The sequence below is a fragment of the Ornithodoros turicata genome, chromosome 1 (assembly GCF_037126465.1).
Source record: "Ornithodoros turicata isolate Travis chromosome 1, ASM3712646v1, whole genome shotgun sequence".
In the NCBI taxonomy this organism is placed as follows: Eukaryota; Metazoa; Arthropoda; class Arachnida; order Ixodida; family Argasidae; genus Ornithodoros; species Ornithodoros turicata.
Genome location: NC_088201.1, coordinates 137,850,931 through 137,868,676, shown reverse-complemented (window position 1 = coordinate 137,868,676; position 17,746 = coordinate 137,850,931). Strand labels below are relative to the sequence as shown.

Here is a 17,746-nt window from a genome sequence, read left to right as displayed (position 1 = left end):
TATTGGCACATATTGTACCAATATTGGCAGTACAGGCCAAATATTGGCCCAGTCACAGTCCTAAATATAATTATAATTATACAGGGATATTTTTGGGTCCCTTCTCCTACACTACTGCTGGAATTTATTTCCAACTTCTATGTACTAGCCTTGCGGGCACTTGAGGTACTCACATAAATAAACAAATAAATAAATAGCTTTGCACATAAACGCCCAAAACAACTAGTCTAAGCAGAGTTCATAAAACATCCCTGCGCATGACAAAACATTGAGAAATTCCAGACACCACAGTTGGTGCAACACCTAGACAGAGAAAGGCTGCGCATGGCCTCCTCTCCCTCCTACGCTACGTTGACATATAGTCAGAATTCGTCTGCTACGGCGATTCACCATTCTGCGAATTCAGGAACCCGCAAATGATTGCAGCCCACCTGGAACCTGCAGACCTACATATATATACAAAAAGTGCAACACGCTTTCCAGAAAATCAGTTTTGAGAAAGACTGAGTCCGTTTTGCACTTTATTTCCAAGTTTTCCCATTTAGTACTCGGGGACGCACGCAGACGACGGTGGTTCTCCTCCACGGTCACGACCGCTGAAAGCCTGTTCGTGATTTACTACGGCCGTCGAACGCACGATCCTGATTGGCTGACTCTTAATTGTTACGTCAAGTCGACGAGTGCACAGGCTTTCTCTAGAGGTGGTGTTGGTTGGTGCCTCGATGCGAAGCACGCTCGACTTGGAAGGGGTCATCTTAGCCTATATGACATCTTGGCCAATATTGTACCAATATCGGGCCGGTATTCCCAACATCGGGCCAAGATGTTGTGCGGCTTGGGGAGTCTTAGTGGAATACTCTTGTGTCCCGTGCATGATGCAGGTCCACCAATCGAGATCAATAAGAGTCTGATGCTTGGATGTCGTTTGCGTGGGATCATACTCTCCCTCTGTTGTTGCTGCCCTTCCCCTCTGCCTACCAGCTTCCGTGGTATAGTGGCTAAGGTGATCCCTTATAAGTCGAGCGTGCTTTGAATCGAGGCACCAACTGTGGTGTCTCTATCTTCTCAATGTTTTATCACGCATTTCAAGGCAAATGCCAGGCCCGCTACCTCTGAATTCGGTCCAGGACGAACAATCCTACCCAAACAACATGCAACCATGCTGACAGATAGCCACTGTGCTAGAACACCACCACCACCAAGCAATAAAGCTCTAGTTGGAGGCGATTCCGTTACACATCATTCGCCCGCGACACTTGCCGATAGGGGATCGTTCCGGCACAAGATGGAAGTTGTCGACAATCTTGTCGCAAGCAGTAGACCTCCCGGAATTAACTTAGTATGCTCGCTCTTTTAGATGACGAAGGAGCAGGAGAAAAAGTATTTACCAGTGATATCGTGGCTGATTGAGCCGACAGTTCACGATGACCGCGTTGAAGTACTGCCAGGACTGATTGACGAAAATGTCGGCGTCAAGGAAGCGGACCTGGTATTTGTGCTGACACAGTGAGTATAACATTCGGTGACAGATAATTTTCCTGGGGCAGGTTGCGAGGGGGAAAATAACGTTGTAGAAGTCAATGAAGTGACCTTGCATAGAAGAGTTTCGACATCGGCGTGCGCGAGACACCATTAACTGTGACTGCATGCAGTGAAAAGAAATTCACAGGTACAGCAACACGAAATAATGGAAGACACAGCGTGTGTGATGCGTTTCTTGAGCAGATTTAGAAGTCACTCTTGCGAAATCGGCCAGGAAAGTGTGTAATAAAGCCCAGGGAAAACTTCGCTTGTCGGTAGGTTTCTCGTAATTATATACCAGACAAAAATCGCTTATCCTCAATAAGGGTATCAATGTCAGACACATCATCCCAGTAAACAATGCATTTGTCAGACACGTCCTTAGGATATCGTGCTATCGCTGTCTCGATATCCCAGGAATGATACCTCAAACTCCAGATCCCAGGGATATGCGCCTGGGAGATCCAGGAGACCAGAATTTGAACATGCACTGATTGAACATCACAGGAAGGACCCCATGATGTCGTCTAGAGATGAACGGATGAATGTGGCACCACTATGAACCTTTGTTTTTATTGTCAGTTGATAATAATGTTGCAATTAGCTTTACCTTATATGTCTGGAAGTGAAGATTAGCCTCGGGTTTAGTTCGCAGTGAAGAATAGGCAAAGATATGTCCAGGAACTATGTTTGCATTTGTTTGAAAATGTCATACTGAGTGTTTTTATTACTGAATAGCAATGGGTATGATTATTGAAACTCACTTTTATTTTCATGTTTTCGATAGCTGCACACTACATATTGTTACTGTGAAATGCTAGGATACATACTGGAGAATATTTAAAACACACCCATCGACTTATTATAGTTTCCTTCTTTCTGCAACCTGGAGCTGTCTCCGGAATATAAACAAAGAGGCAATTTTCAACGTTATATTGTGGACGCACAGATGGCATCTGGTAGATGTCTTGGACATATCTGACGTGCGCGACTTTTCTAGGAGTGCTCCCGGATATATTTCTGTTTGACTCTATAATGGCCTGTCTTCTAGGAGCTTATATACGACGCTATGACGTCGCTGCTCTATTGTAGCAGGATTCCATGTAGAAAAATAGTCAGAGCCTCACCTTTCAGACATCTACCAGATGTCCAAGACATCTGGTAGATGTCTTGGACATATCTGACGTGCGCGACTTTTCTAGGAGTGCTCCCGGATATATTTCTGTTTGACTCTATAATGGCCTGTCTTCTAGGAGCTTATATACGACGCTATGACGTCGCTGCTCTATTGTAGCAGGATTCCATGTAGAAAAATAGTCAGAGCCTCACCTTTCTGGATATGACATCATGCGGATATAATATCTATCACGTATTCTTGTTTGGCAATAAGGAAGGCCTTGGCTTTAGAGCACCCACGGTAGGGTTAAAGGCCGACTGATGGCTTTAAAGGAGTACAGAGGGTCATCCAAAAATTTTCAGATTAAGACGTCTGATGAAAGTGTGTGTGTCATTTTACCGAATAGCGCGAAATGTTTTGATGTGTGCAATTTATTTCCCAGAAAAAAAAAAAACTCACATAAATATGGCTTCGCGCGTTCACCGTTAACCTGCCACTCCGGGTATAACGAGGAGGGGAAGGTATGATACCACGTCACCGATGACTTTATAAGGAGAACTCGTTCTGGTTCGTCGGTCAGCGGGGTTCAGCACGTTCTCCCTTTGCCACCGTAAACCAGTTTTGCGAGTTCTCCCGGAGAATTGGGGACAGAAGGAGCGGCCGAATCATTACCGAGCCAGGAGAAAGGTTTTTTCAGAACCCCGAACAGCCGAGTAGCAGACGACAGAGGAGTAGACAACATTTCTCTAGACCAATCAGCGAGCGTTCTCCTTGTAGCGTCAGCGCGAGGTTCCAGACAGATCGCAGGCTGGTACTGCTCTTCACGACCGTTGCGCACGATCGCTTTCTGCGGAGTACTTTAAATTCAATTTCCGCGATAATTATGACTCTGTGGTGTGAATTACTTCGCATGTTCCATCTTACTGGCCTACTTAACAGTTCTATAGGAAAGAGGGTGTTAAAAGTGACTTCTGTGCTACTTTAACCCACATTTGGCACTCAACGTGGTGGCTGTTCCTTTGTTTGTCATGAGGTGCGACTGCGAGAGCTCTTGCCTTTATCGGGACCCAGATAGAATTTTGGGGGATCGCAGGTGTTACTCACTTGCGAAATGCTATTTACACAGTCCTCGGGTGACCATGACGAAGCAGCAGCAAGAATGCGGTGAACCCCGAAGTCGCCGTGGGGAAAGCGGGGTTGGCGCCATTGCCGAACCCAGCGGGGGCAGTGTTGATAATTCGCCGCTCCCACCTTTCGAGACGATGGCTGCGGATGCTACTGACGTCTTGCTGCAGCTGACAAATCGTTTCGCCGCGCTGACGCAAGCGATAAAAAGCTCGAATTCCTCTTTTCCCACCAGACTCCACCCGAGTATGGCGGTCCCGACGTACTCCAGATATTCTGACAGGAAGTTGGTCACTGACTTCCTGTTGGATTTGGAAGCCTATCAGGAGCGTCCGGGGCATCCGATGGTATAATGTTAAGGCAGATAATGACGCAAGCACTGTCGAGGGTTGCCGCGCGCTGAAGAAGGTTGCAGAAGCCGTTAAGTTCGATAGCAGAGTTTCAGAAGCGATTCGAGAATGATTTTTTACCCGATGCGTGTGCGCGAGGAATTGGTCCTCCGCACCCAGCATGCTGAGGAAAGCCTAATAGAGTTTGTGAGAGTGGTTCAGGAGATCTGTAGTACGGTAGTCCTGGGCATAGCTGGGCGGCTTCACTCATGAGGACCCTCATGAGGACGCCACACCCTCATCTCACAACGATGAGGTGAGGGTGAGTGAGACCGGACCACGTTGAATGTTCCTTCGCAGCCGGCATTGTCCCTCATGAGGCCCACCGTGAGGGCCCTCATGAGGCTAGTCGTCGTGAGGCCATTAATACGTGAGGGTTCAACATATTCCGTGAGGAGCCTCACAGATGAGGCCGTGAGGCCCTTTGTGAGGAACCTCACATTTTTATTTCATTTCAGTTGACGCAAAGTTAATTTCTTGAAATGAACTCCGGAATTTTTCAAGGCAACCTGACGTTTTCTTTGCGGAAAGGGGTGCCCCGTGGTCATCTTGCTCAGTATAGCACATAATCCCACTCGTAATGCAATGGCAATTGCCGAAATAAATTCGTTGAAAATCCGTGGAGATGAGCCCTTGGCTCGGCCTCTTTTTTGACGGCTTTGTTTTGGGTTTGAGCGCAAAGCTGCGAAGAAAGGAGTTACATTGACACGCCATACGAGGGGAAAAGGGTTACAAGCCTTACCCACGGAACAAACACGCGCGGTGAGTGCGGGAATCAGAGCTATCTTATAAAAAATGAGGTCACCCGACGTATTGACAGATAGGGAAGGAAATACATTTTTGGAGCGTTTTGCACTCCGGTCTCAGTGAATGCAGTGAACAAGTAACTGGCAGCGATGGCAAGCACCGTGAATTCCAACCAATAAAAAAACAAGGATGATCATTGCTCTGGGGGCTGTGGGTATGGACTATGACAGAGCAGTCCTCAAATAAAGTGAAATGCTTCCAGGAACTAGGGTGGTGAGCTCTTGTACCATAGGGCGTGCATTTTTTAGACTGTCCACAGCAGGAAGTTTCCATTCCGGTACCCAGAGCCGGTCACACCCAATCACTGCCAGTGAGTCGAGACAAACAGACAAGGCCCTGAATGGAGTAGGAGATGATCTCCACGTAAAGTCTGCTCACCCTGGCAAAGTGAGTACAGACATCAAAGTCAAGTGTGCTGAGGATATTACACAAGCACAAACTCCACCCGTACCACGTGAACCTTCATCAACGTTTCCGGCCGGGCGACAACGAGAAACTGCTGGATTTCTGTAACTGGATCCGATGTCAGACCTAGGAAAGCAGAAACTTTGTGAACAGGGTCATTTGGGCTGATGAGGCCTGCTTCTACCATAGCGCTCAAGTGAATCGTCACAACGCGCATTATTCGAGCCAAACAAACCCACACTGGCCACGAGACTGCAAGCATCAGTACGATGATGACGATGATGATTAGAGTTTTTATGGCGCAGCAACATCAGTACGATTGGGGATTGAATGTATGAGCCGGGATTTATAACGGAGCCATTATTTTGCCAATGTTTTTCATGGGATCCCTAAATGCCAACCGCTACTGTAGCGAAATTTTAGATGCCGTGTTCAGCTTTGCGAACCAGGATGGCCGGGAGACCAGCAGGGGAAAATCACTGCTTTCTGCTCGTCGCTTTCAAGATCCGAAACAAAAAGGGCCGCGGAAGATTCAATTCGGAGAGCCCACCTGTGCATTGCAGCAGATGGCGAACACGTCGAACACTTTTACGCTAATGATAACCTAACAAAAGTGCACAGGAAGTGTGTTGAATGTGAAGAAACCCGTAGCATGTTGAAACAAACGAATTGAAAAAGGAAGAGAGCTGGCAGGCGTTCGTGCATACAACTCTCTCTCTCTCTCTCTTACACACACACATACACAGGTTCATGACAATAATACCTAAGACCTATGACAATAAGACCTATCACTATGGCCGCTATCAGCGGTCATAGTGAAACTGCCGCGTACGCACCCAAAAGCAAACAAACACACCGAGCAAAACGCGAATAAAAGAAAAAGAGCGCGACACTGAAACTGACGTGGGCAAAGCCGATACCTGGCAGCGGAACTCTTCGGTGGGCTGGGTGTGTAATCCTTTCCTCCTCGTGTGGCGTGTCAATGTAACCTCCTTTCTTCGCAGCTTTGCGCTCAAACTTGTAGCCGTCAAAGAAAAAAAAAGTCGGTGCCAAGGGCTCTTATTTCCACTGATTTTCGGCGAATTTATTTCGGCAATTGCCATTGCATTACGAGTGGGGTTACTTGCTATATTGAGTAAAATCATGATGAGGTACCCATTCCCGCAAAGAATTCGTTAGATTGCCTTGGGAAATTTCGGAGTTCAATTCAAGAAATTAACTTTATGTCAATCGAAATAAAAATATTATAAATATGTGACAAAAGTTATTGGCGTAAAAAACTCCTTGACCGCATGTCTCTCCGGGGCCTACGTTTTTTACTATAAATTTCTATCATGGTTGGTGGACCACCCCTAGCATGAAGAATCTCACAGGTGGGGGCATACGACTTTTTCGTGAGGGACCTTACAGATAAGTCATGACTGTCTTAGGCGGTCATGTTATGTTGTTGCATTAGGTGCAACGCCGAGAATAGGGAACACGATTTCGAAGTCGTGTTTTGAGCAGGGATCGGAACAGGAAGTGAACCCGAACCGAAAACCGGAAAAAGCCGTTATTTTCTGTCGAACCCGAACCGAACCGAACCACAACAATTTTTTTGCTTCTCCCGGAACTGAAAGGAAAAAAATATACGGTTACCGGTTCGGGAATCTGAGGTGAAATAATTGTACCACCGACCGACTTTTTTATTGTTTGTTTGATTATTTATTTTTGTATGATGCCAGATGACAGTACAAGTTTGTGACTTTTTTGACTCCAGTTGTTTGTCGGAGCAAAAGATGGCCCTGACTAGCTTCTGCCAAAAGGCACTTCGCTTTTCGTTTTCAGCAGACAACCACGAGAGTAGAATACAGTAAAATATCAAGTAAATAATAAATGGGTTTATTACTTTTTCTGTATTTTACCTGTGCATTGCCACCTGTGCATTGCAGCAGATGGCGAACACGTCGAACACTTTTACGCTAATGATAACCTAACAAAAGTGCACAGGAAGTGTGTTGAATGTGAAGAAACCCGTAGCATGTTGAAACAAACGAATTGAAAAAGGAAGAGAGCTGACAGACGTTCGTGCATACAACTCTCTCTCTCTCTCTCTCTCTCTCTTACACACACACATACACAGGTTCATGACAATAATACCTAAGACCTATGACAATAAGACCTATCACTATGGCCGCTATCAGCGGTCATAGTGAAACTGCCGCGTACGCACCCAAAAGCAAACAAACACACCGAGCAAAACGCGAATAAAAGAAAAAGAGCGCGACACTGAAACTGACGTGGGCAAAGCCGATACCTGGCAGCGGAACTCTTCGGTGGGCTGGGTGTGTAATCCTTTCCTCCTCGTGTGGCGTGTCAATGTAACCTCCTTTCTTCGCAGCTTTGCGCTCAAACTTGTAGCCGTCAAAGAAAAAAAAAGTCGGTGCCAAGGGCTCTTATTTCCACTGATTTTCGGCGAATTTATTTCGGCAATTGCCATTGCATTACGAGTGGGGTTACTTGCTATATTGAGTAAAATCATGATGAGGTACCCATTCCCGCAAAGAATTCGTTAGATTGCCTTGGGAAATTTCGGAGTTCAATTCAAGAAATTAACTTTATGTCAATCGAAATAAAAATATTATAAATATGTGACAAAAGTTATTGGCGTAAAAAACTCCTTGACCGCATGTCTCTCCGGGGCCTACGTTTTTTACTATAAATTTCTATCATGGTTGGTGGACCACCCCTAGCATGAAGAATCTCACAGGTGGGGGCATACGACTTTTTCGTGAGGGACCTTACAGATAAGTCATGACTGTCTTAGGCGGTCATGTTATGTTGTTGCATTAGGTGCAACGCCGAGAATAGGGAACACGATTTCGAAGTCGTGTTTTGAGCAGGGATCGGAACAGGAAGTGAACCCGGACCGAAAACCGGAAAAAGCCGTTATTTTCTGTCGAACCCGAACCGAACCGAACCACAACAATTTTTTTGCTTCTCCCGGAACTGAACCGAAAAAAAGATACGGTTACCGGTTCGGGAATCTGAGGTGAAATAATTGTACCACCGACCGACTTTTTTATTGTTTGTTTGATTATTTATTTTTGTATGATGCCAGATGACAGTACAAGTTTGTGACTTTTTTGACTCCAGTTGTTTGTCGGAGCAAAAGATGGCCCTGACTAGCTTCTGCCAAAAGGCACTTCGCTTTTCGTTTTCAGCAGACAACCACGAGAGTAGAATACAGTAAAATATCAAGTAAATAATAAATGGGTTTATTACTTTTTCTGTATTTTACCTGTGCATTGCCACCTGTGCATTGCAGCAGATGGCGAACACGTCGAACACTTTTACGCTAATGATAACCTAACAAAAGTGCACAGGAAGTGTGTTGAATGTGAAGAAACCCGTAGCATGTTGAAACAAACGAATTGAAAAAGGAAGAGAGCTGACAGACGTTCGTGCATACAACTCTCTCTCTCTCTCTCTCTCTCTCTTACACACACACATACACAGGTTCATGACAATAATACCTAAGACCTATGACAATAAGACCTATCACTATGGCCGCTATCAGCGGTCATAGTGAAACTGCCGCGTACGCACCCAAAAGCAAACAAACACACCGAGCAAAACGCGAATAAAAGAAAAAGAGCGCGACACTGAAACTGACGTGGGCAAAGCCGATACCTGGCAGCGGAACTCTTCGGTGGGCTGGGTGTGTAATCCTTTCCTCCTCGTGTGGCGTGTCAATGTAACCTCCTTTCTTCGCAGCTTTGCGCTCAAACTTGTAGCCGTCAAAGAAAAAAAAAGTCGGTGCCAAGGGCTCTTATTTCCACTGATTTTCGGCGAATTTATTTCGGCAATTGCCATTGCATTACGAGTGGGGTTACTTGCTATATTGAGTAAAATCATGATGAGGTACCCATTCCCGCAAAGAATTCGTTAGATTGCCTTGGGAAATTTCGGAGTTCAATTCAAGAAATTAACTTTATGTCAATCGAAATAAAAATATTATAAATATGTGACAAAAGTTATTGGCGTAAAAAACTCCTTGACCGCATGTCTCTCCGGGGCCTACGTTTTTTACTATAAATTTCTATCATGGTTGGTGGACCACCCCTAGCATGAAGAATCTCACAGGTGGGGGCATACGACTTTTTCGTGAGGGACCTTACAGATAAGTCATGACTGTCTTAGGCGGTCATGTTATGTTGTTGCATTAGGTGCAACGCCGAGAATAGGGAACACGATTTCGAAGTCGTGTTTTGAGCAGGGATCGGAACAGGAAGTGAACCCGAACCGAAAACCGGAAAAAGCCGTTATTTTCTGTCGAACCCGAACCGAACCGAACCACAACAATTTTTTTGCTTCTCCCGGAACTGAACCGAAAAAAAGATACGGTTACCGGTTCGGGAATCTGAGGTGAAATAATTGTACCACCGACCGACTTTTTTATTGTTTGTTTGATTATTTATTTTTGTATGATGCCAGATGACAGTACAAGTTTGTGACTTTTTTGACTCCAGTTGTTTGTCGGAGCAAAAGATGGCCCTGACTAGCTTCTGCCAAAAGGCACTTCGCTTTTCGTTTTCAGCAGACAACCACGAGAGTAGAATACAGTAAAATATCAAGTAAATAATAAATGGGTTTATTACTTTTTCTGTATTTTCAACTGAAATGATTATCTTACCTGAAATGGTTATCTCACACTCTTAAGCAGCGGTCACACTGGTTAAACAAGCACTCAAAACATGTTCAACAACATGTATGCAAACATGTTTCAGAGCTGTATAACGGCTGGTCATATTGATCATACACAACATGTCTCAACAGTGTTTGCAGCGAACATTTGTTTGACCGAACACGGCTCAAACATGTTCAGCGCGAACAAGCTTCCGTCGCTGGTCACACCGATCATACAACGCCTATATGACGCCTGCGCACTAGCGTCAGTAGACGTCACCAACCTGCTTCCAATGAACAGCACGGCTGGCACGGCGCGCACGTGATATATCGGTCTTCTTTTCACGTTCGAGCTTGGTCCTGCGATTTGATCCTTCTGCTACGCCTTTTTGTGACATCGCGACCACATTCCACGCCGATGAATCTCGAGGCAGGTCATCCAAGCAGGAATGGTGAGTGTCAATGCGGCAGCGTATAGTGCCAGTAGTGCATATATCGCATGGGTATAGACATTGCTTTGGGCCGCCGTGGTGCCGCGCGAACGCTATTCTTCTCCCCTTATTTACAGCAGAGATCGTGGTGGATGACGAACACTGTGAGCTCGCCCTTGCAGCTATTGCTCTGTTGGAAGCAGAGGAAGAATTAAGCGCCAGCTCTGGCAGCCGTGGTCAGCGTCCCAAACGACGCAGCGTCTGGGTAAAGCCGTATCTATTGCGACGGCCCCAGATGAGCTGCTATGAAAATCTAATGCGGGAGCTGGCGGTCGAAGATCACGACGGATACAGAAGATACCTGCGCATGGACGTGGCGACGTTCGAGTATCCACTTAACATGGTTCGCCCATATATCGAGAAGCAAGACACGAACTTCCGAGCGGCAATATCTCCAGGAGAACGTCTCGCTGTCACGTTGAGGCATCTTGCAACAGGTGAGCCTCCGGAAACTTAATTAAGTTATGTGGAAAGACAGGAGCACTTCCCGGAGAGGTCAAGGCTGGTTCCCCACTTTTTCCCCAGCTACAGCGAACTCTAAACAATTTAAGCACTCACCATCCAAAAGCTTGTTTAGAGGTCTCAGTTGTCTAATACTCATTATCACCGTATTGATAGTGCACTATCAGGGTTGTTAATGTTACTCTGCAAGGGTATCGAGGTAACATTTACAGATAGCGAGCTTCAATGGCATCCAAATTAAGAGCTGCTGTCTCTCTTGCTTCAACTGTGGTGTTTGTTGTGATGGCTGGCTATCAGGTCACTGTTTCACTCACACCTTCCATCTGTGATTGCACAATTGACAAAACAATGTATACTGCTCCCTGCTTTAGTTTTTTTTTTGCACCCTTGGGAAAATTTACTTACTTTGAATAGTTAATAAGTTGGTTACACTTACTGGAGCAAAAGGTACTTAGTTAATTTTTTAAACATAAACGTCGTGAGCAGCTTCTGCTACACGTACTGTTCGCAGTGATACGAAATGAGCAGAGCTGCACCTTCTGCACAGCAGCTACTATTTGAAGTTAATGCTACAATTTCACGTTACTAAGACTACCCCTGAAAATCACCTCGATGTTTGATCCTTGACGCTATTAAATACTATGGAGATTTTTAGTACCGTTTGCTTCCCTACACGGATATTTTACTCTTCTCAGGGGGCAGGCCACTGCATGATCACCGGTGGCATCAAGAAGTTGGGACGAAATAGAAATTTTGATTAAAAACAGTAGAAAAGAGATTGGCTGCAGTTCTACTTTCTACTGCAAGTAGTTACTCGTAACGAAGTTACTTAAGACTGCTAATCGGTATCACTCATCCCGACTGCAGATTTGCATGTTTCGCAGGTTACGTTCCTGGACATGCACGAGTTCAACTGAATTGTATTTGCATGTTTTGAGACAGTATGAACGCAATAGCGTGGCTTTTATAGTGCATGAAAATGCATACTTGCCCTCCCCCATGCCTTGTGCATGCTCCCTCATTTTATTCTTCTGTGTTATGATCAGTTCTTAGCTGATATGACAGCTGCATATTTGCATTGTTATCAACCGTGCTTTTACTGCATATAATATCGCGGTCTGCCCATCATTACTTCAGACTGTACAGTGTATGCCATGCAAGTGACTCACTCTTTGTAGCTACTATCATCACAGTTCACACATTAACTCCCCACAGGTGAATCGTTTCACTCACTGGGGTTCCAGTTCCGATTGGCGCACAACACCGTTGCGGGCATAGTGCGTGAAGTGTGTCAGGTCATCTACAAAGTGCTCCAGCCAGTTTACCTCACAACACCGACGACAGAGGCTCAGTGGATGGAGGTTGCCGCGGCGTTCGAAGATGCCTGGAATTTTCCTAATTGCATTGGGGCCCTGGACGGTTAACACGTCCAGGTCCTACCTCCACCATCCTCTGGCGCTATGTACAGAAATTACAAGGGCAGCTTCAGTATTGTGCTCATGGCACTTGTTGGTGCAGACCTTGAATTTCTGTACATTGATGTTGGAAGGAATGGGAGGCTCTCGGACAGTGCAGTCTGGAACAATTCCAGCCTCAAGGACGCCATTGAGGGCAACACCGTTCACATTCCTTCGCCTCGAGTTCCCCGTGGGGGTGATAAAGCCCTCCCATACACTATTGTAGGCGACGAAGGGTTTGGGCTGAAGCCCTATCTGCAAAGACCATTTCCAGCCCGGGAACTTGACACAGAAAGACGGATATACAATTACAGGTTGGATGGCAGCCTGTACTGGCAGAAAACTGCATGTTACTTGTAATGCATGACAAATACGCATACACAATAAAAGGTGCATGCATCCTATCCTACATCCTAAACCTATCCTACAATACTGAGATTGTATAAATTTTGGTACAGCTGCAACAACTACTTGCAATGATTGCAGGCTATCAAGGGCCAGAAGGGTCGTCGAAAATGCTTTTGGTGTCCTGGCAAGCCGGTGGCAGCTTTTCATGAGTCCGATACGGTCCAGTGCTGAAAATGCCAAGGATCTGGTGAAAGCCTGTGGGGTCTTGCACAATATGCTTCGATATGCCAGGCCCACAAAGAGGCTGTACACACCTCCTGGATATCTCGACACCGAATATATCCTCACAGGTGACATCCTCTCTCCACATAATTGGCATTAGCCAAATAAGTAAGCTCCCTAATTCATGTCACTGCAGGTTGTGGATGGTGGAAAGATGCTTTCCTCCACAAGCAAGTTACTGCTCACACATGGTGACCTTGGCATTTATCGATTACAATTATAGGTGAAGTGAACCTCGGTGCCTGGAGGCAGTGCCATCGTGGCTTGCCCGAAGCACAGGGACAAGGTGCTCAGGGCCAGAACCATACAGCTAGGGCCAAGCAGGTGCGAGAAGACTTCTGCGCCTATTTTAACGGTCCGGGGAGCGTGAGCTGGCAGCGCCGATCAATCGGACTGGAGTGAAGCAGGTGCGTGGGAACATGATGCTGTATCGCATATTACAGTAAATTTCGTTTATAACAAACTCTGCGGTCATGCGCAACCTGTTCGATCCAAAGTTCATTATACAGCCTTGACAGCATTCAAAATATTGCATTCGTTATAATCGGAAATTCGTCATAAGTGGGTTCGTTATAACCGAGATTTGCTGTATATGTATCTACGTTGCAGGACGGGATGATCTGTCCACAGCAGCCTGTTAATTGCTGCGCGCTGCTCCAGAAGGGGCGAAGGACTGTGCAGAAATATGCATATCGCATAATAAAGAAGCATTCTGCTAATGTTTCAGTCAGAAACTATATTTACTCTGTGCTAAACTCTGTTGTTTTGTGCTTTCCATTTAGCACTTTTGCCCACAGTGCAAGAAATAGTCTGTCCCGTTCTATTCCTGAAGGTACACAACGTATGCCGTCTCCCAGCTGCCTCAGGAAGTTGTCAACCTCATCCGTTTGAGTAGCAGGACGGGCCAATCTGTTCACAGCAGCCTCTAGAAGTGCCGAGCGCTGCTCCAGGAGGGATGAAGGATCGTCTGGGCCAGACCGTGATTCAGAGACCGTGAGACCGGCTTGCCATTTTACATGTGCTCCACCACGCTTCCTTCCCCGATATACCTTCTTCAATGTTGTTAACCCTTGTTTTGCGAAATCACATCCATCACAACTTTGCAATATAGTTCTATTTTGGAAAAATTACAGATAAATGTTTATTTGAGCATGAAACGCCTGCCGTTGTCACTCCAAATACATCTCAACGTGTTTGACAACATGTTGCTGAACACAACCAAGCCGCGCAAAAAAAAAGAACACTGTAGATCCAAAGTGGTTCAAAACTCCATGCCAAAGTCTGTCGTTTCAAGCACTGTGTTAAGTGCCTTAGTCATTAACGCGTGAAATAGTTTTTCACGCTGCACTCCAGATGGAACGCGGCGCAACACATTTGGTAGCCGTTTGACATAATCATCGACCTCATCTGTTTGGCAAGTAGCAGCCAGCCGGTTCAATCTATCGATGGCTGCTTGCAAGAGTAGTGTCCGTCGCTCCAGCACCGTTGGGAACTCTTCTGTAGCCGTCCGAGCCCTTTTGCGAGGTTGTGCGCCGTGTGTGCTCACTGGAGAAAAGTGCTCTGCACGGGCAGTCGACTGCGTGGCCACAGGCTCAAGGTCTTCCTCCATCAGGACACGAGCGACTTCATGTCGTTCATCATCATCCTCAACAGTTGCAACACTTCTTTGTGTCGACTCCAGTAGAGCCTAACATGTGAAACAATATAAAAAGATGACCAATGAGACTCTTTCTTTGCACACACTCTACTGCAATGTCATGTTGGAATCAAAGCAGCAGTTTCCAGCAGCTCAACAGAAGGATTCTGCTGTGTTCTGTCAATAATTCACACAATTATGACACTCATGCAAGCAGCAAAAAAGAAAACTGAGCGAAAATGCTTCAGTAAGAAGCTAGTTGCAGCAAAATTTGTCACAGTAAAAGAAAATGCTTTGTCTGTGTTATATTGATATGACATGGCAACTGCTTGTAGCTAGTGTAGCAATACGATCAGTCGCTAAAAATGGGAGGGAAGGTGCAAAGACGAAAACAGCTGTTTGCAGAAAGTGATAATCAAATGTGGTGCAAGTAAAAAAATATGAATTTTGGTAAAACAATTGCAACGCGATACAAAGTTGTTTAGAGGCTGGAAGGAACGTACAAAGGGAATCTCCGTGCTCTTAATTTTCCAGTTCGCATATCATTTCTAAACACAAGTTTGGTAAAACTGTGTGAAAAGGGTTTCACTGCCATTATTTGTCCAAGAGTGACATTAAACGGTAGCAGCAACTTATTTATTTACACATGGTAACCATGTGTAAATAAAGAAGTTGCTGCTACCGTTTAATAGCACTCTTTGATTTACTCACCACCGGCGGCAACTTGACATCGCCTATTTTTCTGCCTTCGTATCTTGCCACTCAATGACGTGAAATCCATACCAGTGGCATGTGTGATCATACCTGAACGGCGGGAGTCGGGGTTAAGGGGGAAGATGACGACTCGTCGAGGCTGGAGTCGCTACCGCGCCTTGGATTTCCAGATGCGATGAAGCTCATCCTCTTGAAATGAGTCCACGACGAAACGTACGCCTGATCTCCGCCGTCACCTGACCGCTTGGCTAAAGTCTTTCTTTGCTCTCTGGCAAACGCCGATCGGAGCGAGTTCCATTTTGCCTTTACAGCGGCAACTGGAATAATTTAGAAAATGAGCATACACGCTCGGGCTATGTTAAAAACGGATACTCACCCTCCACTCCAAGTTCAAGCGCGATTTCCCCAAACAATCTCTCGCGAACGTCTTTCTTGTGGTAGTCGTGATGTTTAATCTGCCACAAGGCAGGCCGTTCTTCCACCAAAGTGATCAGATCGGCCTCCAAGTGCACCGGAAAAGAGCTCGCCATTTCTATCGTCTGGACGGTCAGGAGTCTTCACCAAAGTGAACTAAACAAATGTCGTCATTAGCTGTTGTCACATGGTTTCCAAAACGCAACATGGTTTCGTAAATATAAATGAATGTCAGTGTGATGTGACGCAAATTTTTGTTTCACTCAAAATCGTCGCACGGAACACTGCTGCTTTTGAACGGTGTCCAAATACATCGCAACACGTTTCACAACATGTTGTTAAACGTTGTCGTATCATACATTTGTATGACAGTCTGGTCACACTGGTTATACAACGAGGTTGTTGAACATGTTTCGGACGTGTATGATCAGTGTGACCAGGAGCGTATAAACGAACATGTTTGGAGGGTGTTCGTCATACATGTTCGTCATACATGTTTGAAGGAATTTTCGTGTTTGGTGTATAATGTTTTACCAGTGTGACCGCCCCTTTACAGCCGTGTATTGTGAGGGTAAGCTCGCTTTCATGGAGCAAAATTACTGCACAAGAACCGGTTAAACCAGGATCGAAAAAGGTAACGGTTGTAACCGTCCCGACCGCTGACCGCTTTTCTCTTTTCTTTATTTGGGGGGGGGGGGGGAGGTTCCCCCTCAGCCGAACCCGAACCGAACCAACATACCTGAACCGGTTCAAGCACATAATTTCGGTTCAGCGGAGCTAAACCCAAACCGAACGATCATGACTGAACCCGAAACCGAACAGTAGCGAAAAGAATACCGGTTCCGATCCATGGTTTTGAGTGCCACACTACCTCGTATGGATTCGTTTTTCTGCCTGTTTACTGGAATAGCAGCCTCGTTTGGAGAGGCCCTGTACCGAGTTTTCGAAAGCGCGTGCAGCTGCTTTCTCCCGCTAATTTCGAATGATTGCAACTGGACACACGCGTGCTGTGTCGTGCCAAAGGCGCCATGTGCGGTATTTCTCTATTCTCTTTTTAAACAAATGTTACCGCTCCTGGGAACGTAACGAGGCTTACTTTTTATTTTGATGTCTCTTGTTCTTGTTCAAAGCAGAACAAACAAATAACAATCAAAGATATATGATGAAAAACTCCGAGACTGGGGAAGGGACGAAAAACAGGCGTTGAAATTGAGAGTGGAGAAGAAAAACAACGAAAAGGCACGACCTGATTGCAGGTGCGATCAGTACCATCGTTGTGCCCAAACACTTCAGCTGTGGGCGTATCCTCCGATTCTGGCAGCAGCGTCATGCGGTTCTGAGAATCGAGTACAGGATCTCTTCAAGCACTATTCCCCGCAACCACCCAATCATCCCCGTAACGGTACATCTGCACTGTAGTATTTCAGGCTCAACTTTACTGATGCCAAACACTAACGGTAAACCTCACTGTGACAGTAACAACTGTCCACATTTATCCAAGCACAGCACGAAACCCTGTAAACGGTTTAATGCCGCGCAGTATCATTAGTGCCAACTACCGACACAGTAGATAAACGCCGACGTCACATGTGAACATGACAGAAAGTTCTTTTGAGGCTCACGTGCCTCCTAGTGACTTGAAGACACGTGACGCCATGCGGGTCCTCATGAGGTGAAGGTTCGTGAGGCCATGAGGGCCCTCATGAGGTGAGGGCACGTGAGGATGAGGACACGTGAGGCCATGGGAGCCCTCATGAGGTGAAGATACGTTAGGCCATGAGCGTCGTGAATAGCCTCATGAGGTGAAGGCATGTGAGTCCTTTCAGGATCTCGATGGCCTGAAATGAGGTTCGTGAGGGCAAAATTTGAAATGGAATGTGAGGACGAGGGCGACTGAGGTTAAGTTACTA

General features: G+C 45.9%; 1 protein-coding gene across 4 annotated transcripts in view; it reads left to right on the top strand.

The window, feature by feature from the left end:
• The window catches only part of LOC135369754 (uncharacterized), a 74,454-nt gene that overhangs the window by 28,273 nt on the left and 28,435 nt on the right, over positions 1 to 17,746 (top strand). For all 4 annotated transcript variants that reach the window (XM_064603281.1, XM_064603289.1, XM_064603274.1 and 1 more), the window contains one exon: positions 1,358 to 1,506. In XM_064603281.1, the coding sequence (XP_064459351.1) occupies positions 1,358 to 1,506 (149 nt within the window). The remainder of the gene's footprint in view (positions 1 to 1,357; positions 1,507 to 17,746) is intronic.